Below are 24199 nucleotides of genomic sequence, written 5' to 3'. Positions count from 1 at the left end.
ATTATTATCATTAATGATCCGAACGAGCATTTTAAATGCGGTGGGGTTTTTTCTCTCGGCTAGGAGCCTGTTAGGGAATTAGGGGAACGATGGTCTGAGCCCGTTTTGAGGGGCGGACGGGGCAGCGACCGCCAGTAGAAGAGGAAACGTTTAGTGAGGGCGAGGAACAGGGTCATCTGATGACGGGGCATCGACGTGGACGCTTAGCACACCGCAAGCGCTTCAGAAAAGCTACCTTCATTAGAGTAAGCGCTTAGTAAATAATAATGTTGGTATTTGTTGAGCGCTTACTATGTGCAGAGCACTGTTCTAAGCGCTGGGGGAAATGCAGGGTCATCAGGTTGTCGCACGTGAGGCTCCCAGTTAATCCCCATTTTCCAGATGAGGTAACTGAGGCCCCGAGAAGTGAAGTGACTTGCCCACAGTCACGCAGCTGACAAGTGGCAGAGCCGGGAATCAAACCCGTGACCTCTGACTCCCAAGCCCGGGCTCCTTCCACTGAGCCACGCGGCTTCTCTGCTTCTACTTCTGAGCACGGTGCTAAGCGCTCAGGACAGCGTTGCGCCCGCGGAAGGCGCTCGGGAACGAACGGGTGCCGGTCGGCCTTAACGCGGGATCTCGCGAGAGCCCGCCGGAGAGCACCGGGTGTCGTCGTCCCCCAGCGCTTAGCACCGGGCGCTTGGTAAACGCCAGCAACGGCTAAGGCGGATGAGTCACCGTCTCGGTTGTAGGTGTCTCCCTAGTCAGATGGATTCGGATGCCTACGGAGAGATTTTAATTGCTTTTGCTGATTTTTCAGCGTCTCTGCCCGGCCTTGAAAAACCAGCTTCTGCTCAGCAGTCAGAGATTACGGGATTTATCCCCATTGTCGTTTGTCTTTAACGGAAGGCAGGTGGGGCAGCCGGAAGCCATCACAGAGGCGGTTGGGTTTTCGACGCCCTCCCGGCTCCCGAGCGCTTCCCGAATCTCCCCGCTGGGAAAAAGAAGCTACACCTGCTCAGGAGACAAGAACTCGTCCACGACGGTCCCCCGGTGCCAGCAGGCTAAGAAATCGTAAATCTTCCCGTCGGGCCGAAAGGTCCTCCCCCTTCTTTTTCTCCCCCGATTCGAGAAAGGGAAAGAAATGGTCACTTTCGGCCCAGTAAGCGGGGCGAACGGGCAGCATCTCCGATGAAGGCGGCGGCATTGCCGGGTTAGACGCGTCGTTAACGGCGGGGCCGCGGACGCTGAACGTCGGGGGAAGGTCGTGTGTCGGATAGACCTCCCCGAGATGCTTAAGGGTAGACGACCCGAATAAAGCTACGACGATAAAGGGACCCGCTTCACAGGCGAGGAAGATGAATGGGGTTGCGTGAAGAGCAGGAGGAGGAGGGAGGAGGAAGAGAACCAGAAACACAGAGGAGTGGGCGTGGAGACTGTTTGAAACATGTCGGCTTGCTCGTTCCTTTGCAGGATATCACTTCTTTAACCGGCGTTCCAGAGGAGCACATCAAAACGAGGAAAGTTCAGATTTTTGTTCCGGCACGCAATAACATGCAGTCCGGGGTAAACAACACCAAGAAATGGAAGATGGAGTTCGATACACGAGAGCGCTGGGAAAACCCTCTGATGGGGTGGGCGTCCACGTGAGTGCAGTTTGTTGGTTTTGCTCGAACTTCCTGTCTGCGTGGACTTTTTGCGCCGTGGATTCGCCGGTCTTGAGCTCCTTTCTTGGAGAAGAACGGTGTGGCCTAGTGGGAAGAGCTCGGGCCTCGGAATCAGAAGACTCCTGTCCCGTGTCTGCCACTTGCCCGCTGGGTGGCCTTGGGCAAGTCATTTAACCTCAGGGCCTCAGCGGCTTCAACTGCTGAATGGGGATTCAGTGTCTCCCCTCCCCCCTACTTAGTCTGCGAGCTTCAGACGGGACAGGGACTGTGTCCGGCCTGCTGATCTCGTACCTTTCCCAGCGCTTAGTCCAGTGCTTGGCACGTAGCAAGCACCTAACAAGTACCGCAGTTATCGTTATCATCACCGTGCTCGTAAGTCACTTCCGTGACTGCTCTGTGACCTTGGGCAAGCCACTTCATTTCTCTCTGCCTCAGTTACCTCATCTGTAAGATGGGGATTAAGACGGTAAGCCGCAGGTGGGACAACCTCAACGCTTGGCCCATTCTAAGCGCTTAACGAATGCCATTATTATTATCATTTTGATTATCCTTAAAGCCCTTTATTCCCCACCGCCACCCTCAGCCCCCCACAGCGGTTATGTGCATATCCATAATTTATTCGTATTTGTGTCCGACTCCCCTTCCAGACTATAAATTTGGAAGCGGGGGACCTGTCTACCAAATCTGTTGTACTGTACCATTCCATTCATTCATTCGGTCGGATTTATTAAGCGCTTACTGTGTGCAGAGCACTGTACTGATCGCTGTGGAGAGTACAGTACAACCGTGAGCGGACACATTCGCTGCCCACAGTGTCCTCGCTGCTCCCTGTAAGCTCACTGTGGGCAGGGAATGTGTATTATTGGGGTATTATACGCTCCACAGCGATCAGTACAGTGCTCTGCACACAGTAGGCTTAAAGTACTGCGCTATTATATTGCACTATCGTAATATTCCAGCCTGCACACAGTAAGCGCCCAATAAGTTCCATCGACTGACTGATTCCGCAGTGGCTTTTTCAGAATTATCAGGTCAAATGTGGTATTTTTGGATGTGAAGCGCTAAAGGACAGAAATCCAGAATTTGGGACCCGATCTTCTATTTTTTGGTAATCTTTTGATACTGAAGAAATAACTAAATGGGCAGCTTCGGCCTCTGTTCCGCTTTTAAAGAAAAGATGCATTCACTTTTGCGCGAACTAAATAATAGTTGGGAAGCGTTTGAGAGCGACTCTTCCATTTCCATCCCTGCTGAGACCGGAACTCAGATTCTATTCTGGGTTGGGGTTTTTTGGTTGTGTTTTTTTCCATGGGAGCTGTTAAGCGCTTCCAGCGTGCCAGGCACTGTACTGAACCCTGCGGAAGGCGGAAGCCAATCAGATCGGACACAGTCGATGCTGCATGTAGGCAGGAGCTGGGATCAGAAGCTGGGATGAGAAGCAGCGTGGCTCAGTGGAAAGAGCCTGGGCTAGGGAGTCAGAAGTCATGGGTTCGAATCCCGGCTCTGCCACTTGTCAGCTGTGTGACTGTGGGCAAGTCACTTCACTTCTCTGTGCCTCAGTTCCCTCATCTGGAAAATGGGGATTAAGACCGCGAGCCTCATATGGGACAACCTGATTACCTTCTGTCTACCCCGGCGCTTAGAACAGTGCTCTGCACATAGTAAGTGCTTAACAAATAAATACCAACATTACTATTATTATTATTAGAACCCAGGCCCTTCTGACTCCCAGACCCGGGCTCTGTCCTCTAGGCTACGCTGCGTGTTTGCCCTGGAGCAGTTTAATGACGTGACAAAACAACAGATCTTACCCGTGTCTGGGAAAATGTGGAATTCTGCAATTCAGTGGTATTTATTGATCGCTTACTATGTGCAGAGCACTGTACTGAGCGCTCGGAAGGTACAGCTGGGCAACAGGTAGAGACGATCCCTGCCCAGTGACGGGCTCGCAGTCTAAACGGGGGAGACGGACAGCAAAGCAAAACAGAGCAAAACAAAAACGAGACGACGTCATCAAGATAAATAAAATCAAGGGGAGGTACACCTCATTAACAAAATAGAGTAATAATATATACAAATGAGCACAGGGCTCAGGGGAAGGGGGTGGAGCGGAGGGAGAAGAGGAGCAGAGGGAAAAGGGGGCTCAGTCTGGGGGAAAGGTCAGTTAACAGAAGAATTTTACAAAATTCTTTAGGACTTGAACCTACACCTTGGTGTAGCAATCAACGTATCAATCAGTCGTATTTATCAAGTGCTTACTAGGCGCAGAGCACTATACTAAGCGCTTGGGAGAGAACAATATAACAGAGTTAATAGACACAATCCCTGCCCTCAGTGGGCTTACAGTCTGGGGGGGAAGAGAGTATATTAATTAGAGAAGCAGCGTGGCTTAGTCCGCCAAACTGATTCTCTTCCCCTCTTCAAAACCCTACTTAAAACTCACCTCCTCCGAGAGGCCTTCCCAGACTGAGCTCCCCTTCTCCCTCTACTCCCTCTACCGCCCCCCCTTCGCCTCTCCGCAGCTCAACCCTCTTCTCCCCCCATCTCCCTCCGCTCCTCCCCCTCTCCCTTCCCATCCCCTCGGCACCGTACTCGTCCGCTCGACCGTATATATTTTCATGACCCTATTTATTTTGTTAATGAAACGTACATCGCCTCGATTCTATTTAGTCGCCATCATTTTTACGAGACGTTCTTCCCCTCGACTCTATCTATCGCCATCGTTCTCGTCCGTCCGTCTCCCCCGATCGGACCGTGAGCCCGTCAGACGGCAGGGACCGTCTCTATCTGTTGCCGACTTGTTCGTTCCAAGCGCTTAGTACAGTGCTCTGCACTCAATAAATACTATTGAATGAATGAATGAATGAATGAATGAATGAATGAAAGAGCACGGGCTTCAGAGTCCGATCGTGGGTTCTCATCCCACCTCCGTCACTTGTCTACTGTGTGACGTTGGGCAAGTCACTTAACTTCTCCGGGCCTCAGTTCCCTCATCTGTAAAAGGGGGATTAAGACTGTGAGCCCCACGTGGGATAACCTGATTACTTTGAATCTGCCCCAGCGTGTAGAACAGGGCTTGGCACATAGTAAGCGCTTAACAAATACCATCATCATCATCATTATTATTATTATTATTGTCTGGATTCTTCGGTGGTGCTTAAGAGCCCGGGCTTTGGAGTCAGAGGTCATGAGTTCGAATCCCAGCTCTGCCACTTGTCAGCTGTGTGACTGTGGGCAAGTCACTTCACTTCTCTGTGCCTCAGTTACCTCATCTGGAAAATGGGGATTAAGACTGTGAGCCCCACATGGGACATCCTGATTCTCCTGTGTCTACCCCAGCGCTTAGAACAGTGCTCGGCACATAGTAAGCGCTTAACAAATACCAACATTATTACCTAACTGGTTTATTTTTGCTAATTGGTTTACTAGTATTAAAGGGATGACAGTGGTATTTATCGAATGCCTACTGTAGGCAGAACTCGGGACTAAACACAGTTTTAATTTTAGTTTAGAAAAGAATGGTCAATTTTCTCCATTATATTTTAAGTCAAAGTACACCTTCAAGTAGATTTTTCCTATTTGGTTAGTATTCAACCACAGCTCAGTGATCAAAATGATTTTTCTCTCTCCCAGAGCTGATCCTTTATCCAACATGACTCTGTTCTTCAAGACTAAGGAAGAAGCGGTTGCTTTTGCCGAAAAAAACGGTATGTATTCCGGGCTCGTGTCAGACGGGCAATATCTGTCTCTCGATCTCTGAAGCGTCTAAACGAACGGCGGAGATTATAGCTAAGCAATTTTCGCAAGCCTCCTGAAGAAATTTAGTTTTGATATCTGCGATCTCCACCCCCACCCCTCAACTTAGAGAAGCAGCGTGGCTCAGTGGAAAGAGCACGGGCTTTGGAGTCAGAGGTCATGGGTTCAAATCCCGGCTCGGCCACTTGCCAGCTGTGTGACTTTGGGCAAGTCACTTAATTTCTCGGTGCCTCAGTTCCCTCATCTGTAAAGTGGGGATGAAGACTGTGAGCCCCACGTGGGACAACCTGATCCCCTTGTGTCTACCCCAGCGCTTAGAACAGTGCTCGGCACATAGAAAGCGCTTAACAAATACCAACATTATTATTATTATTAACTTCCAACACAGTGAAAGAGGTTCATAACGTTGGTCTGATTGCTGGAATTTTGAAGTTCCGAAAGCCCGATATGCAGAGGGAACGTGTCCGCTAATTCTGTTGTATCGTTCTCTCCCAAACGCTTAGTACCTGCCCACGGTGAGTTTACGGTCTAGAGGCTGTTAGTTTAAGGGCTCAGATCTCAGACCTCTGCATAATAATGATGTATTTGTTAAATGCTGAGGTAGAGAGAAGATAATCAGGTCGGACACAGCCCCTGTCCCACGTGGGGCTCGCAGTCTTAATTCCCATTTCACAGATGAAGGAATCGAGGCCCAGAGAAGGGAAGTGGATTGCCCGAGGTCATTCAGCAGACAGATGGTGGAGCGGGGATTAGCACCCAGGTCCTTCGGGCTCTATCCACTAGGTCAAGCTGCTTCCCCGGGCCCCTGAAGCTTCATTACCACTTTCGGCGCTTCCCTCTGACTTTCGGGTGGGGTAATAACGGTAACAATATTATTCGCTAAGCACTTACTACGTATCAAGCACTGTTCTCAGCACTGGAGCAGATAAGCGGACGGGGTCGGACACGGTCCCTGTCCCACATGGGGCTCCCGGTCTTAATCCCCTTGAACAGGTGAGGGAAGTGAGGCACAAAAAAGGGAAGAGACTTGCCCGAGGTCACTCAGCGGACAACGTGGCGGAGCCGGATTAGCACCCGGGGCCCTTCTGACTCCCGGGTCCGGGCCCTAGCCACTCGGCCAAGCCGCTTCCCCAGCTTTCAGCACTTCCCTCGGACTTTTCGGGAAGGGTAGAAGGGCAACCCCTTGGAACCTGGCGTAGTGGCTAGAGCCCGGGCCTGGGAGTCAGAGGTTCGTGGGTTCTAATCCCGGCTCCGTCGCGTCTCAGAGAAGCAGCGTGGTTCAGTGGAAAGAGCCCAAGCTTGGGAGCCAGAGGTCATGGGTTCGAATCCCGGCCCTGCCACCTGTCAGCTGTGTGACTTTGGGCAAGTCACTTCTCTGTGCCTCAGTCACCTCATCCGTAAAATGGGGATTAAGACTGTGAGCCTCATGTGGGACATGCTGATTACCTTGTATCTACCCCAGCGCTCAGAACAGTGCTCTGTACGTAGTAAGCGCTTAACAGATACCAGTATTATTATTATGTCTGTCGTGTGACCTCGGGCGAGTCACTTCACTTCTCTGGGCCTCGCTTACCTCATCCGTAAAGTTGGGGCTTGAGATGGGGAGCCCCACGTAGGACAGGGGACTGTGTCCAACCCTGTATCCACCCCAGCGCCTAGTACGGTGCCTGGCACATTGTAAGCGCCTAGCAAATACCATAATTATTATTATATCCAGGCATCGCACAGTCCACAGGAAGAGATCAGGGAAAGGGCTTGACATTTGGCGGTGTTGACTCATGTGTTCCACTCTTGAATTTGAGGTAGGGCGGATCAGAAGACCGCTTCCAGCCTATGCCTTGGACCCTCTCGTAATACAGGATTATAGTCTCGCTGCCCCTCCGAAGCAATCAATTACTAAATCCGGATTGTATTTCCAGTATGTTGACATTTCCCGATGATGAATGAGCTTTTCACACTTGGCGCGCATTGTCTTCGTGAAGTATAGGCTTCAACATGCTCTGTTTTTTTCTGTTGTGTTTTTGGTTTTTTTTAAACTCTTAGGCTGGAGCTATGATGTCCAAGAGAGGAGGATTCCAAAACCTAAATCCAAGTCCTATGGGGCAAATTTTTCTTGGAACAAAAGAACAAGGGTGTCCACAAAATAGGTGGGCCCTGGCTATATCACTGTGTCTGACTGTGAATCGAGTCAGCTGTGCAGTATTTATAGTCCTTGTATAATACAGCTCTTAATCTCCTAATAAATTTGACCTTTAAACTACAGATGCATCTCGTGGTGTCTATTTAAAATGTTTTTGATGTCTCGAATCGAACCTGTTACCCACTTCCTATATATAGAGGAGATTTGGGGGTGTTCATACCTCTAGGAGAGGACCGTGCTTGGAATCCGTCGAGAGGAATGCTGGAAATCGGCGGCGGCATTAAAGATCGCGGCCGCCTCTCGTCGTCACTTCGAAGTTCAGTCACCTGTTTCCGATCCCACCCTTCCGCGTCCATCCTCGAGATCAGCCCTCCCACCGCCACGCGGGTTCGGACGGGAGAGATTTCCCGACGCCGGGTTCCGCGGGAGCCGACCTCGGACGATCACCGGAGGCCTTTCCTTCGGAGCGGAGAGCTTCGCGTCGTGTAAGCGTGCCTTAGCCGGAGCGAAGCCAGTGCTTCGAAAGTCTTTTCCAGAATAAATAGTCCACGGTCCAAGCAACGGATTAACAGTCCAGGGATTTAGTAGGGAGGGAAGATCTTCCGGGCCTGTAAATTGGCCAGCCCTGCTCTTCGGTACTCCACGAGGTTACAGAAGAGTGTTTCGTTTTCCATTCGTCGCACGCCGGTAGTACTAAAAGCAAGATACGGCGAGAATGCATAAAGTGAGGAAGCGAAACCCTCCATTCTAATCGAGACAGGCTAAATTATCGGTCAACAGCAGGTACGGTCCCGGGATTCGATTAATGCTAATTGTTACCATATTCCGGAACACGGAATATACAAGAGTGAATAGTTTTCACGATGGTTCTGAGGAAAATACCGAAGGCGTGATTCAACTAAATCAATCGAAGAAGTTCTGTGGTTTTTTTTTTTATAAAAGCCCCATTCAAGTATGTTCATATTTTATGGCACGGGCTCTTAAACGAGAGACGGTGACAGACGTTATTTCTACGTCGTTCTATTTAACTTATCGCTTGCCTTCCTTTCAGATGCGTGCCACGTTCGCGTAGCTGGTAATTTATCATCATAATCGTGGTATCTGTTAAGCGTTTACGATGCTTACTAAGCCATCCCGTCCCCGCCGCGGTCAGATGACAGATCATTCCCCTAGGAAGACAGAGTTCCGAGGTATAGGGGGAACTCCAGTTTAAACTAATTTTAACCAGGCCACCGATGACCAAGCATTAGAACTCAAAGGGATCCTGCTTTTTTCTGCCAATCCTCCCGGTGGTTTGGTTTCCCCAAGGCCATTTTTCATTTCTTGTTCCTCTCTCCGACGACTTGAACAGCTGGCCGATTTCGCCCTGGCTCAGATTCATTCGTTCATTCGATAGTATTTATTGAGCGCTTACTATGCGCAGAGCACTGTACTAAGCGCTTGGAATGAACAAGTCGGAGTTGCTTCTACCGTCCCCTTTCTTGGTGGCGCTCGGTCCGTACTTCGATTGGTAAACCACCGCTTACTGACTTTTATGATGATGATAACGATGGTGTTCGTTAAGCGCTCACTAGGTGCTAAGCACTGTTCTAAGTACTGGGGGAGATACAGGGGAATCAGGTTGTCCCACGTGGGACTCACACTTTTAGTCCCCATTTTATAGGTGAGGTAACTGAGGCACAGAGAAGTGAAGTGGCTTGCCCGAGGTCACACAGCAGACAAGTGGTGCAGGCGGGTAACGTGTCTACTGAAGCTAGTTTTATCAATCAACTGCATTGATAGAGCGCTTACGGTGTGCAAAGCACTGTATTAAGCTGTTGTACTCTCCTCAGCGCTTAGTAAAGTGCTCTGCACACAGTAAACGCTCCACGAATACAAGCGAATGAATACGAAGCGTTCGGAAGAATACAGTATAACAGAATCGGTAGATAACGGTCCCTCCGCCCAACGAGCTTCTAGTCTACTTTAGAATAAAAATCATAATTTGCACCTGTCGAGCGCTTACTACGGGCCAAACGTACTGAGCGCTCGCAGAGAGAAGCAGCGTGGTGTAATGGAGAGAGTATGGGTCCGGGAGTCCGAAGGTCGTGGGTTCTAATCCCGACTCCGCCCCTTGTCTGCCGTGTGACCTCGGGCAAGTCAGTTCACTCCACCGCGCCTCGCTTCCCTCCTCGGTAAAATGGGGATCGAAAGCCCCCGGTGGGATAGGGACGGTGTCCAACCCGACTTGCTTATATCCACCCCTGTGCTTAGTACAGTGCCTGGCGCTTAACACATACCAGAATTTTTAATTATCATTATTACAAGCTAAACGGGTTCATTTCTCTGTTAGCCTGGCAGACGGATCTACTCAACCTGGGACTGGCTTGCATACGTTAATTGTCGAAAAAGCCCACGGAGCTCACCCAGAAAGACGGGATTCCCCTTCTGTCTAATACGTAGTTACTGGTAGAAGTTCGAAGATGACGTCCGCGATCGCGGGCCCGGTTAAAGGATTCCTCGCCAAAAACCCCAGCGGTGTCCCGCCGGTACCTTACCGCCTCTCGGAATCCCGAGGAGAGAGGTCTGAAGGAGGAGGGGTCCGTCGTCACCGGCGAACGGCTACCCCTTCTGCCGCCGAACTCCCTTCCTCCCAGGAAAGGAATCCTGCAGAAAAGACCATTCCCTCCATTGTCACCTCGCGGGAAGGGGACGGGATATCGGTTCTGTTACCGAGTACTCTCCCGGATGCTTAATACGGTGCTCTCTGCGCACAGCGAGCGCTCGGTAGATACCACTGATGGATTGATTGAATACCATTAGACTCTAATAACTGAAGGCTACACTGCGTAGAGAACTGCCATTCATTCAGTCCTATCTATTGAGCGCTCACCGTGGGCGGAGCACCGTCCTAAGCGCTTGGAAAGTACAATTTGGCAACAGAAACAATCCCTACCCAACAACGGGCTCGCAGCCTAGAAGCCACCCTGTGGATATGTGCCACTTAATAATAATTGCGGGGTTTAAGTACTTACTACGTGCCAGGCACCGTACTGAACTCTCGGAGGCAGTACGAGCGACTTGGGTTGGGCACAGTCCCTGTTCCACAGACTCGCGGTCTTCATCCCCATTTTACAGATGAGGCAACTGAGGCACAGAGAAGTGAAGCCATCTGCCTAAGGTCACACAACCGACAAGCGGTGGAGCCCGGGATTAGAACCCAGGGCCTTCTGACTCCCAGACCAGGCTCCACTAACTAGGCCACGCTGCTTCTCTTGTTCTCCACGTCACCGTAACAGTTAGGAGCCGTGAAAAATGATCAAACATCTGGGCCCAGAGACCTCCCCGGGGCGATCCACAAGGGTAAACTTACTTTTTAAGCGCTCAGATGTTTGATGTTTCCCCAGCATCTGGAACCCTGAGATGTCACAGGATCCTGAAGGCCCGAACGTCATCACTGCCTTCGACGAGAAAAGTGAAAGAGAAGCCTCGTGGCAGATTCCTGCACTCCCCCGATTGTAATCATGATAATAATGTACTTGTTAAGCACTTACTATGTGCCAAGCACTGTTCTAAACACTGGGGTAGAGACAAGTTAATCAGGTTGGACCCGATCCCTGTCCCACATGAGGCTCACAATCTTAATCCTCATTTTGCAGACGAGGTAACCGGGGCACAGAGGAGTGACTTGCCCAAGGTCACCCAGCAGACGGGGCAGAGCCGGGATAAGAACCCCTGAACCTAGGCGGAATCCTTTCCCCTCGGCTGAAGAAAATCCGCGGCCTCAGCCTCCTGGAATGGCCATGGAGTTGTTAGCCGAGTGTGACTGAGCATGCCCAGCGCTTAGGACAGCGCTTCGCACATAGTAAGCGCTTAACAAATACCAGCGTTATTTATATTTGCCATCTGCAAGATAAACCGGGAGCAACAAGATATCTGTAGGGATTTTAAAGACCACCGCAGAGAAGCAGCATGACCTACTAGATAAAGCCCGGGCCTGGAAGTCAGAAGGACTTGGGTTCTAATTCCGGCTCCACTGCCTGTCCGTTGTGTGGCCTTGGGCCAGTCGCTTTACTTCTCTGGGCCTCGGTTCCCTCATCTGTAAAATGGGGATATAAGACTGAAAGCCCCATGCGGGGCATGGACTGTGTTCAACCTGATTAGCTTCTATGTACCCCAGGGCTTACTTCAGTACCTGGAACACTCAATAAATACCACTAAAACAGCAACGGCAACAAAAAGGAATATTTGAGCCCTGCTTAAGTCTGAACTGAATGTTATTTATTTCCCCATGGTCAGCAGGGTAAAGCAGGGCTAAATAGTAGGTAAGATTTAGTTGAATTTAATTTTTACAGCCATGCTAGAGAACATATTAAGCTTCTCGAGAGGAAAGATGATCTGCCCTTATTCTAGTCTATTCTCCCAAAGGCTTAGTTTAGCGTCCTTGCAACTAGGAAGCAGTGTAGCCTCATAATAACGATAACAATAATAATAATAATGGCATTCGTTGAGCGCTTAACTAGCCTAGTGGAAAGAGCACAGATTTTGGAACAGTTGGACCTGGGTTCTAATCCCAGCTCTTCCCCATACCTCCCGTGTGACCCTGGACGAGGAATTTACCTTCTCTGCGCCTCGGTTTCCTCGTCTGTAAACTGGGGATGAAATACCTATTCTCCCCCCTTCTTAGACTTTGAGCCCCCAAATGGGAAAGGAGCCTTCTCTGCTCTGATTGCACTGTCTCTACCCTAGTACTTAGGACAGTGCTTGGCACAGCGGAAGTATTTCAGAGAAGCAACACGGCTCGGTGGTAAGAACCCGGGATTGGGAGTCAGAGGTCAGGGGTTCTAATCCCGCCTCTGCCGCTTATCAGCTGTGTCACCTTGGGTAAGTCGCTTCACTTCTCTGTGCCTCAGTTCCCTCATCTGTAAAATGGGGATTAAGACAGCCCCACGAGGGACAACCTGATTACGTTGTACCCCCCCCCCCCCCCAGTGCTCAGAATAGTGCTTGGCACATAGGAAGCGCTTAACAAATGCCATCATTATTATTATTGTGATTATTATTTTCAATGGGGTTCGTTAGGGACTTACTCCATATACCTGTCCCTGTACTAAGCCCTGGAGTAGATAAAAGATAATCAGTGTGCTCCCTTTGCCCTGCTACATGTCCCAGGTCCACTTAAAGCTCACAGCCTTAATCCCCATCTTACAGATGAGGTCACCGAGGCCGCGGACAAGTGGCGGAGATTAGAACCCAGGACCTTCTGACTCCCAAGTCCTTAACGGATGCCACAATTATCGTTAGTAAGTCCTCAATAAATGGTCTCGATCGATTGAGCGGAACATCGGTATCCGGCTCTACCTCCTCCGGTCAGCCAATCCGTCGATGGTATTTACCGAGCCCTTACTCTACGCAGAGCACTGTACTGAGCGCTTGAGAGAGGATAATACAGCAGGATCGGCAGACGCGTTCCCCGAAAGCCCTACAGACAGATCTTCGAGAGTTGTCATACGCCTGGAGAAAATCCCACGCACACCGAGATAATGAATCCCTGAACGATCAGCTTGATCTAATGGGCTGCGAGCAGGGAACGGGGAAGCAGCGGAGCCTACGGGCTCGAGAGTCAGAGGACCTGGGTTCTAATCCCGACTCCGCCACCTGCCCGCCGTGTGACCTCGGTCAAGCCGCTCCACTTCTCTGGGCCTCAGCGACCTCATCTGGAAAATGGAGATGAAGACTGGGATACGTGGGACAACCTGATGACCTTGTATCTACCCTCAGCACTTAGAACAGTGCTTGGCACGTAATAAGCGCCTCATCGGTAAAATGAGGATTAATAATAATGTTCGTATTTGTTAAGCACTTACTAGGTGCAGAGCACTGTTCTAAGCGCTGGGGGTAGATATAGGGTAATCGGGTTGTCTCACATGAGGCTCACAGCCCTCATCCCCATTTTACAGATGAGATCACCGAGGCCCAGAGAAGTGAAGCGACTCGCCCACAGTGACACAGCTGACGAGTGGCCGAGCCGGGATTCGAACCCGCGACCTCTGACTCCCAAGCCCGGGCTCTTTCCACTGAGCCACGCTGCTTCTATAAAACCGTGAGCCTCACGTGGGACAACCTGATTACCTTCTATCTACCCCAGCGCTTAGAACGGTGCTCGGCACAGAGTGAGCACTTATCAAATACCATAATAACGATAATGATAATGTCTTATTATTTTGTACTCTCCCAAGCGCTTAGTACAGGGCTCCGCACACTGCACTAGAGAAGCAGCGTGGCTCAGCGGAAAGAGCACGGGCTTTGGAGTCAGAGGTCATGGGTTCGAATCCCGGCTCGGCCACTTGTCAGCTGTGTGACTTTGGGCCGGTCACTTCACTCCTCGGTGCCTCAGTTCCCTCATCTGGAAAATGGGGATGAAGACTGTGAGCCCCACGTGGGACAACCCGATTCCCCTGTGTCTACCCCAGCGCTTAGAACGGTGCTCGGCACATAGTAAGCGCTTAACAAATACCAACATTATTACTGCACTCAAATATGACTGAGTGTGAAGAGAATCAAGATTTTCAGACTAAACTGCACCAGAACTGGAGGAATTCAAAGAATTCCGTTCCCTAGACGGCCCACCGTCCAAAGACGCAGTAATAAGCAATGTGGTAGGAAAGAGAATCAAGAAGGCCGGCGTTCCCGTAAAGCGGCTCTCGGAGAGAGGACGGTGGCAACCGGCTTCAGCCCGAAGGCGATTTGTCCATTAGTACGGTGCTCTGCACCTAGTAAGCGCTCAATAAATACTACTGAATGAATGAATAGAGAAGCGGTGTGCCCTAATGGGTAGAGCAGGGACCTGGGAGTCACGGGACCTGGGTTCTAATCCCCGCACAGCCACCTAGCCGCTGTGGGACCTTGGACAAGTTACTTCACGTCTCCGTGCCTCGAATTCCCTCTTCTTCGTAGTGGGGATTCAAAACCGGTTCCCAGGCCCGTGCTCTATCCTCTAGGCCACGCTGCTTCTCGTTGATTGATTAATCGACCTCACCCCCTCTGTCCAATCCCAAATCTCCCCGACATCTCCAGATGGACGGTCCAGTGGCCACTCAATTTCAACATTTCCGAGCTGAACCTCTCCCCTCTTCTTCCCTACCTTCATCTTCCCCATCTTCCTCTTCATCCCTCTAGACTTTAAGCTTATCGTGAGCAAGGAACCCTCTCTCTCATATAGTCCAAGGCCGCGCGGCGGACAGGTGACGGAGCTGGGATGAGAACCCAGGTCCTTCTAACTCCCAGACCCGGGCTCTATCCATTAATGATAACAATAATGATGGCGTTTGTTAAGCGCTTACCGTGTGTTCTAAGCGCTGGAGAGGATACAAGGTGATCAGATTGTCCCCCAAGGGGCTCACGGTCTTTATCCCCATTTTACAGATGAGGTAAGCGAGGCACAGAGAAGACAAGTGACTTGCCCAAAGTCACACAGCTGACAAGCGGCCGAGCCGGAATTCGAACCCATGACCTCTGACTCCCAAGCCCGGGCTCTTTCCACTGAGCCACGCTGCCTCTCCAGATTTCCCTGGATCTCCAACCCGTGGGATATCTAGCCCTGGAATCTTCGTCCCTCTACTTGGGCTCATTTGAGACAGCACAGGAAAATAAAATACTCACAGGATGGCAAAACTAGCAAATCCAACTTCAAACAGTCAAGCAGGCCTCATCCCTCTCAGGAGAAACTCGTTTGAATCATCCATTCTCCTGGATGGTTGGAGTCGGGGGGGGGGGGGGGGGGGGGGGGGGGGGGGGAACCCAGACTCTCAATAAGATTAGGGAATTCAGCTGTCTCCATTCACATGACCAGGGAGCCACGTTCCTAAGTAGCATTTAGGACCGGGATTTGACTTTTTTCAAAAGCCAGGGAACTTGGATAATTGGCTCCAGTCGCTCCGGTTCCCGATCGGAAAGGGATGGAAGCTGGCCACGTAATGAGTGCCAACCATTCCATCAGGAACACGATCAAAGGGAGACAGGAGACCACCCAGGCTCCTCTCCACGAAACCATTGCCGTGCTTTTGGAGTTAGCCCAGAATCGCTCTGGCTTTACAGACTTCTGCAAGCTCAAGGAGATTAGTGTCAAGACTTTTAGAAATGATGCGCCCTGATGGAATCGATCACGCGTTGACTAGACTTGCCTTAAAGGTATTTGTTAAGCGCTCGCTACGCGGCAAACGCTGTTCTGAGCGCCGGGGTACGTACCAGTTGATTAGGATGGACACAGTGCCCGTCCCGCGTGGGGCTCACCGTCTCAAGTAGGAAGGAGAACAGGTATTTGATCCCCATTTTACAGTCGGGGAAGTTAAGTGACTTACCCAGAGTCACGCAGCAAGCAATTGGCAGGGTCGGGATTAGAACCCAGGTCCTCTGACTGCCGGGTCCGTGCTCTTTCTTCTAGGCCACGCTGCTTCTCAGACTTCCGAAGCTGAATGACTTCTGGAGCCAACGCTGTAGCTTTAAGATCCCATAATCAGGTGCAGTGATTCACGGATCTGCTGCTTTTATTCCTCCCTCATTCCCAGTGGCAAACGATCTTTGTAAGAATAATAATAATAATAATAATGTTGGTATTTGTTAAGCGCTTCCTATGTGCAGAGCACTGTTCTAAGCGCTGGGGTAGACACAGGGGAATCAGGGTGTCCCACGTGGGGCTCACAGTCTTAATCCCCATTATACAGATGAGGTAACTGAGGCCCAGAGAAGTGAAGTGACTTGCTCAAGGCCACACAGCAGATGTGGCAGAAGCCAAATTAGAACCCAGAACCTCTGACTCCCAAGCCCGTGCTCTTGCCATTAGGCCATGCTGCTAAGACTTTGAGCCTCATGTTGAAAAAGGGAGTTGTCCGACCCGATTTGCTTGCATCCACCCCAGCGCTTAGTACCGTTCCTGGTACCTAGTAAGCGCTACACCAGTACCACAGTTTTATCATTATTTTTTATCAATCGATCGATCAGTCGTATTCATTGAGCGCTTCCTGGGCCGGGCTTGGAAATGCCCCCCAAAAGATGCCCTAACATTAACTGGGTCTATCCCCTTCCCCCGCTTCTGGCCCGCCCCCCATTCTCTGGCAGATTTATTCGTTCATTCATTCCATCGTATTTATTGAGCGCTTACCGTACTAAGCACTAGGAATGTACAATCTGGCAACAGATAGAGTCAATCCCTGCCCAACAACGGGCTTGAGTCTAAAAGACTCTCCTCGGCCATTGCAGTTGCCTATCTCCTCCTCTGACCAATCTCCATTATCTGCCCCAAGGAGAGGCAAATTAAAGAAGCGTCAGAGTCCCTGATTCCTCTTTCTCTTTTAAGACCGTAGCCTTCCCTAACCCCACTTTTCCTTTTCTTCCACTCCCATCTGTATCACCATTTATTCCCTTTTATTTCTGTTCCCTTTATTCATCGCCCCCTCCCAGCCCCACAGCAATTATTCATTCAATAGTATTTATTGAGCGCTTACTATGTGCAGAGCGCTGTATTAAGCGCTTGGAATGGACAGATCGGTAACAGATAGAGACGGTCCCTGCCCTTTGACGGGCTTACGGTCTGATCGGGGGAATACATAATGTGTACGATTATGTACACATCTGTCATTTTATTTATTTACATTAACATCTGCTACCCTTTCTAGACTGTAAGCTCACTGTGGGCAGGGAATGCATCCATTACATATTGATTCGTTCAACTGTATTTACTGAGCGCTCACTGTGTGCAGAGCACTGTACTAAGCGCTTTGAAAGTACAATCCAGCAACAGAGACAGTGAATCGTATTGTACACTCCCAAGCGCTTAGTACAGGGCTTTGCACACAGTAAGTGCTCAATAAATACCAGTGCTGACTGACTGGCTAACCTGAAGTCCCCAGAAGTCACAGAACAAATGGGCTTGTATAGTTTTTTTTCTTTAAAAGATGGGATTTCTGAGGCCATTCTTAAGTTTGTCCTTTAAAGGGTGACTTTCACTGAAACGCGAGTAAATGGTCCTGATATTGTTCTAGGAAAATCTAAACCCTGGAAACGCATGTACTGGGAAGAGACAGGCCTCACTCCAGCTTTATAACCACCTGACCAAAGAGCTGATGGACTATCTGAAGTCAGTCGGCCTCGTAAGCGGTATTATGAAATGGAAAATTAAACATCTTTATCTGCGAGGTTTGGGATTAGGGAAGAAAAATAGGAAACAGCCTCCCTGTGATGGCTACTGTTTTGTCCCCGAAAAGTGAAGAAACTGCCAAGCTATGAATGCACATACAGATCAGAGCAAATAACGACAGTTAAACTAAATGCTAACCCTAATTCCTTTATGCTTATGGACAATTGGCTTCTTTTTTAACGTTTCCTGACATCCTCTTATTTGAAATGAACAATTAAGCGTCCCTGGCTCTGTACCAAAAGCGGAAGAAATCTCAGACTCAAATGTTTTGCCCTTCTTTTCTATAGAGCACATGAAGGAGTTTGTGTCGGTCAAGGAAATCCTTCCTGTAGCATTGAGAGGAACTCTAAGGGATTTTATTCCTCTTCCCAGTGTAGCTATCCGATTTGTTTCCTATTGTTTCCCTCCATTTCATGGGAAGCTTCTTCAGTGCAATCCCTGAGTGTCTTTCTGCTACAGTCTGCTGTGTGACCTTGGGCAAGTCACTTTGATTCTCAGTTCCCTCATCTGTAAAATGGGGATTGAGACTGTGAGCCCCATGTGGGACAGGGACTGTGTCCAACCCGATTTGCTTGTATCCACCCCAGCGCTTAGTACAGTTCATGCCACATAGTAAGCGCTTAACGAATACCACAGTTATCATTATTAGCGTTAGACCCCCCAGGACCACGGTGGTCTGTACGAAGTTGGTCCTCAGAGAATACGAATAAGTGAATGAATGAAACTGGAGATCTTGTGCTTAGAGAGGCTCAGAAGCTAGTTAATCTGGTCATGGAAATAATAAGTGACTCACTCAGAGCGAGCGGAAAATGCCTTATGGTGGGCAAAAAAATAAGATTAAGCATTGGCAAGCAGCAAAAAATGGCTTGGTAGCTTAGAGCTCTGACAGTGCTATGCACACAATAAATATGATTAATAAATATGATTAAATGAATGAATGTGATTTCACAATCTCTTTGCTTTCAATCACTCCCGGGGTAGTCACTGGGGGAGCCCCAGCCATGAGGAGTCTGCAACTCTGCATCTCTACCCACAATATTGTGTACTCAGTGTTGTGTTTTATATTGTTGTGTGTGTTTTTACTGTTCCATCCTTACGTGCTTTTCACCCAACCCTGTTCCCTCCTTCCTCTTTTAACGTGAGCCTCTGGAGAACCGGGATTGGGTCTAATTTTCAAACGATCAATCGATCAGTGGTGTTTATTGAGTGCTTACTATAAGCAGAGCACTGTACTAAGCATTTGGGAGAGTATATTACAACAGAATTAGCAGACCTGTTCCCCGCCCATAATAAGCTGACAGCCTAGAGAGGGGGGACAGACATTCATAGAAATAAACACGTGTGAGTTTTTCTTTCCCAGTTCTTACTACAGTGTTCTGCACAAAGAAAGGGCTTAATAAACGCCATTCTTCCTACTGAAGAGGAAAAGCCAGCTCCTAACAAATTATTCAATAGTATTTCATTCAATAGTATTTATTGAGCACTTACTATGTGCAGAGCACTGTACTAAGCGCTTGCAATGTACAAATCGGTAACAAATATCGATAACAAAATCGGTAACAAATCGGTATAACAAATTATACCCACATTCCCAAATCAAATTCAGAAACAGAGGAAAGGTGGGGGGGAAATGTATGTTTTTATGTCTGCATTCACGTCAAATAGCCAAAATAAGTTAAAAAACAGGGAAGACCCACGTTTTTCTGTCTTTCAGGCCGGGTTTTTAGCAGGGTTTGGCAAGAGGAAGGACAACACCATGTGATTGTCTATTTGGAGCAATTCCATTCGGAAGTGGTAATTTACAATGACTTAAACATGGACCCTTTCTTAAGTGGAAAAATAAAGTGCAGTTTCAAACACACTGTTTCCAGAGACATGGTTTCTGATGAGCATAATCTGATAATAGTCGTCAGAATTGTGGTATTCTTTAGGCGATTACTCTGTGCCATGCACTGGGGTAGACCCAAAGCAATCAGATCAGACTCAGTCCCCGACCCACACGGGGTTCGCCCTCTGAGGGAGAGTGAGAACAAGTATGTAATCCCCATTTTACAGATGAGGAAACGAAGGCCGAGAGAAGTTAAATGACTCCCCCAAGGTCACACACAGCAGACAAGTGGCTGAGCCGGGATGCCGCAGTGAAATGGAGCCATACCTTCGCGAAAGCGCTCAAAGGGACAGAAGTCCAGGGAGAAATGTAGTGTAGACTCAGAGGAATTACCGTCTGAACTTAGACTCTAGACTGTTCAGCACGTTGTGGGAGGGGAATGGATCTGTTATATTATTGTGTTGTACTCTCTCAAGTGCTTAGAACAGTGCTCAGTACACAGTAAGTGCTCAATAAATACCATTGATTGATGGATGGATATTTATTTAGTGCTTACTTTGTACGGGACACTTTACTAAGCGCTGGGAATTAGACATGCTCCCTGTTTCTCAGGGGACTCGCAATCTAAGAGGATAAGTCGAGGGAACGGACTGGAGACATAGAGATTATTTATTTACTTGTATTAATGTCTATCTCCCCCTCTAGACCGTGAGCTCGTCGTGGGCAAGGAATGTGTCTGTTATAGTGTTACGTTGTCCCGGCCCAAGCGCTTAGTACAGTGATCTGCACACAGTAAGCACTCAATAAATATGAGCCCAGAGAATTGCACAAAATAAAAGCACGACGAGTAGGGTGCTGTGGCTAGATTGATTGATAATAATAATACTGATGATATTTGTTAAGCACTTACTATGTGCCATGTACTGTTCTAAGCACTGCAGTAGATACAAGGTAATCAGGTTATCCCACGTGGGGCTCACATTCTTAATCCCCATTTTCCCGATGAGGGAACTGAGGCCCAGAGAAGTTAAGACTGGCCCAAAGTCACACAGCTGACAAGTGGCGGAGCTGGGATTAGAACCCACGACCTCTGACTCCCAAACCCGTGCTCTTGCCACCCAGCCACGCTGCTTCTCCAGCGTCTGTCATCCACCCGTTAAAAATGGCCTGCGATCTGAAAGCTGACCGGATAGAGAAGCAGCATGGCGTAGGGGTTAGAGCCCGGGCCTGGCAGTCAGAAGGTCATGGGTTCTAATCCCAGCTCCTCTGCTCGCCTACAGTGTGACCTTGCGCAAGTCGTTTCGCTCCTCTGGGCCTCGGTTCTCTCATCTGTAAAATGGCAATTGAGAGTGTGAGCCCCGTGTGAGATAGGGACTGTGTCCAACCTGATTTGCTTGTATCCACCCCAGTGCTCAATACAGTGCCTGGCATATAGTAAGCGCTTAACAATGACCATACAGTCATTATCATTATTGTTCATTCATTCATTCAATCATATTTAGTGAGCGCTTACTGTGTGCAGAGCACTGTACTAAACGCTTGGAATGTACAATTCGGCAACAGGTAGAGACAGCAAGCATTTAACAAATACGACTATTATCATTATTACTTTTACTCTTACTGATTACCTATTTATTAATCCAAGAGGGTCCTTCCCTACTTTTGGCTCCCATGCCTGAATTTTCAGCAGTTTCCTATGACGCTTTTAACAGAGCCAAACCGACGAGGGGTAAGTAAGTGGTGTTCAAACTGTGGATTGTTTCCTCTTGATAATAATAATAATGCCGGTATTTGTTAAGCGCTTACTATGTGCAGGACACTGTTCTAAGCGCTGGGGTGGACACAGGGGAATCAGGTTGTCCCACGTGGGGCTCACAGTCTTCATCCCCATTTTACAGATGAGGGAACTGAGGCCCAGAGAAGTGAAGTGACTTGCCCACAGTCACACAGCTGACAAGTGGCGGAGCTGGGATTCGAACCCATGACCTCTGACTCCCAAGCTCGGGCTCTTTCCACTGAGCCACGCTGCTTCCCAACTATTTCCTTGTAGCAGAAAATCAGCATTCCTTTAAGAGGACATATCAGGCTTCGTTATTTACTGTGGAAGCAGAGCACAGAAAGCAATTCACCTTTTCGAGGAGACCCAAAACTACGGAAACTCCTTTATAAGTAATGATCCTATCCTCCAGTCAACGGAAAACGAGTTGAAATGTCTGGGTGTGACTTTGAGTCTAAAAAGAAGAGGAGATCTGTGAAAAGGAAGTCGGGTTTATCCTTTTAATTGACAGGTAGTCAGTGGGTTCAGGACAACTGCTAGCAAATGGGCATTGTTTTTGTTTTTTTTAACAGGGTGAGCATATTCATGAAGGGGATTATTCTTTACTTGTTTGCGTTCCAACTGATTAAAAGATAGGTCAGAGGTTTGCCCCTGACCTCCTAATTTGATTGCTATTTGGGTGTAATTGCAAATGAGATGGAGCAGATAAGAAAATGAGTCAACAGGACTGGGAAAGGAAAGGTGGTGTGACCATCAGGGGAGGAATGCCAACAACTGAAGAAACAAAAAAATCAAAGTTGAGACCAAATGGCGATATGAATGGGGAAAGGTTGGAAAAATGTCAACGCCGATTCCGTGACGGCGAGACCACAGGGGATGGGGAGAAAGTCTTCTAACCCCGTTTAAGGGAGGTTCAGACCGCACTTCGCCCGAGATCAAATTTAGGAAGGGAAAATGAATTTCATCAATCAGCGTGACTTGAGTGTTCATTCATTCATTCGGTTGTACTTAGTGAGCACTTACCCTGTGCAGAGCACTGTACTAAACTCTCGGAAAGTACAATTCGGCAAGAAAGAGAGACAATCCCTGCCCACACCGGGCTTACAGCCTAGAAGGGGGGAGACAGACATCAAAACCGTAAGCCCGTCATTGGGCAGAGATTGTCTCTATCTATGGCCGAATTGTACATTCCAAGCGCCGAGTACAGTGCTCTGCACATAGTAAGTGCTCAATAAATACTATTGAATGAATGAAATCAAGTAAAGGGGCATCAATACAAATGAATAGAAATATAGATATATACACTTCAAAACAAGTAAACAGGCATCAATATAAATAAATAGAATTATAGATATGTAGAGATGATCTGTAATCTGGAATATGGAAAATGACTGAAGAGTTCATAGTAATCCTCAGAATGCAAAGTCATTCACTCATTCAATCGTATTTATTGAGCGCTTACTGTGTGCAAAGCACTGTACTAAGTGCTTAGGAGAGTACACTACAGCAACAGACAGACACATCCCCTGCCTAAATCGGCTTCTAGCAGTCTCACAGTGTAACATGTGACTATAAAACAGTGGAAGTTCAAACAAAAGTGTTTCGAGTTGACTTGGGTTTTTAAGACAGCGTTACCTGTAGAAGATGAGCGGACTGCTTCCCATCTTCCGGAGGAGAGTTTTGTGACCCAGTTTTGGACTCTGTATCTTAAAACAGGGATGGGGAGAAACTAGACCGTCCAGAAAAGTAGATAAAAATCATTTCACAGCTATTATTACTATTAGTCGTATTTATGGAGCGCTTACTGTGGGCAAAGCATTGTACTAAGCGCTTGGAGAGTACATTGTAACATCAGGCACATTCCCTACCCTTAACGAGCTCACATCTAGAGGGAGAGAGCTGTAATATATGACCTAGAAAGAGGATTTAGGATGCAATTTGTTCTTCTGAAGAACCTTTTTCTGAAGAAAATTGTTTGTTCTTCAACAGGTGGACTGCCTTCTTACAGAATCCCATGGTGAGGGGATAATAATAATAATAATTATAATAATTATGTTAGTAATAATAGTAATGGTACTTGTTAAATGCTACCCCATTGCTTAGAACAGCACCTCTTCTCCAAGAGGCCTTCCGTTCATACATTCAATCATTCAGTCGTATTTATTGAGCGCTTACCATGTACAGGTTACTGTACTAAGTGCTTCGGAGAGTACAGTAGAACAATACACAGACATTCTCCTCCCACAACAACCATCTAGAGGACTTACTCCTTGATTAAACCCTCATTCATTCATTCAATAGTATTTATTGAGCGCTTACTATGTGCAGAGCACTGGACTAAGCGCTTGGAATGTACAAATCGGTAACAGATAGAGACAGTCCCTGCCCTTTGACGGGCTTACAGTCTAATCTAATATTCCCCTTATCTCCCTCTGTGTCATCTATGCACTTAGATCTGTGACCTGCAGACATTTGGTATCTGCCCAATCCCCAGCCCCACAGCACTGACGTTTATATCTATAAATTATGTATTATAAATTATTCACTTTTACTAATGTCCGTCTCCCCCTCTAGACTCTAAGATAGTTATGAGCAAGGAACGTGTCTACCACCTCTGATATACTGTACTCTCCCAAGCGCTTAGTATGGTTCTCTCTCCACAGAAAGTGCGACTGTCTCCCCCGATTAGACTGTAAGCCCGGCAATGGGCAGGGACTGTATCTGTTGCCGATTTGTCCATTCCAAGCGCTTAGTACAGTGCTCTGCACATAGTAAGCGCTCAATAAATACTACTGAATGAAATCGCAATGATTGAATGATCGATTAAGGAAAGTCTACGCTATAGCTATAGTCTACTCTTTTGAAATGTGGTGTTGGA

General features: G+C 48.3%; 1 protein-coding gene across 3 annotated transcripts in view; it reads left to right on the top strand.

Annotated features, from left to right (window-relative positions):
* NDUFS4 (NADH:ubiquinone oxidoreductase subunit S4) overlaps positions 1-7664 on the top strand; it is a 74709-nt gene extending 67045 nt beyond the window's left edge. For 2 of the 3 annotated variants that reach the window (XM_029072386.2, XM_029072514.2), the window contains 3 exons: positions 1453-1625; positions 5280-5353; positions 7209-7448. In XM_029072386.2, coding sequence (XP_028928219.1) covers positions 1453-1625; positions 5280-5353; positions 7209-7342 — 381 coding nt within the window. In that variant the 3' untranslated portion in view covers positions 7343-7448. Of the gene's footprint in view, positions 1-1452; positions 1626-5279; positions 5354-7208 lie in introns of all 3 variants that reach the window. The other variant, XM_029072435.2, reaches the window with a different exon arrangement.
* Positions 7665-24199: the final 16535 nt, after the last annotated feature.

The sequence above is a fragment of the Ornithorhynchus anatinus genome, chromosome 1 (assembly GCF_004115215.2).
Source record: "Ornithorhynchus anatinus isolate Pmale09 chromosome 1, mOrnAna1.pri.v4, whole genome shotgun sequence".
Classification (NCBI taxonomy): Eukaryota; Metazoa; Chordata; class Mammalia; order Monotremata; family Ornithorhynchidae; genus Ornithorhynchus; species Ornithorhynchus anatinus.
This window is presented reverse-complemented; position numbering and strand designations above follow the sequence as displayed.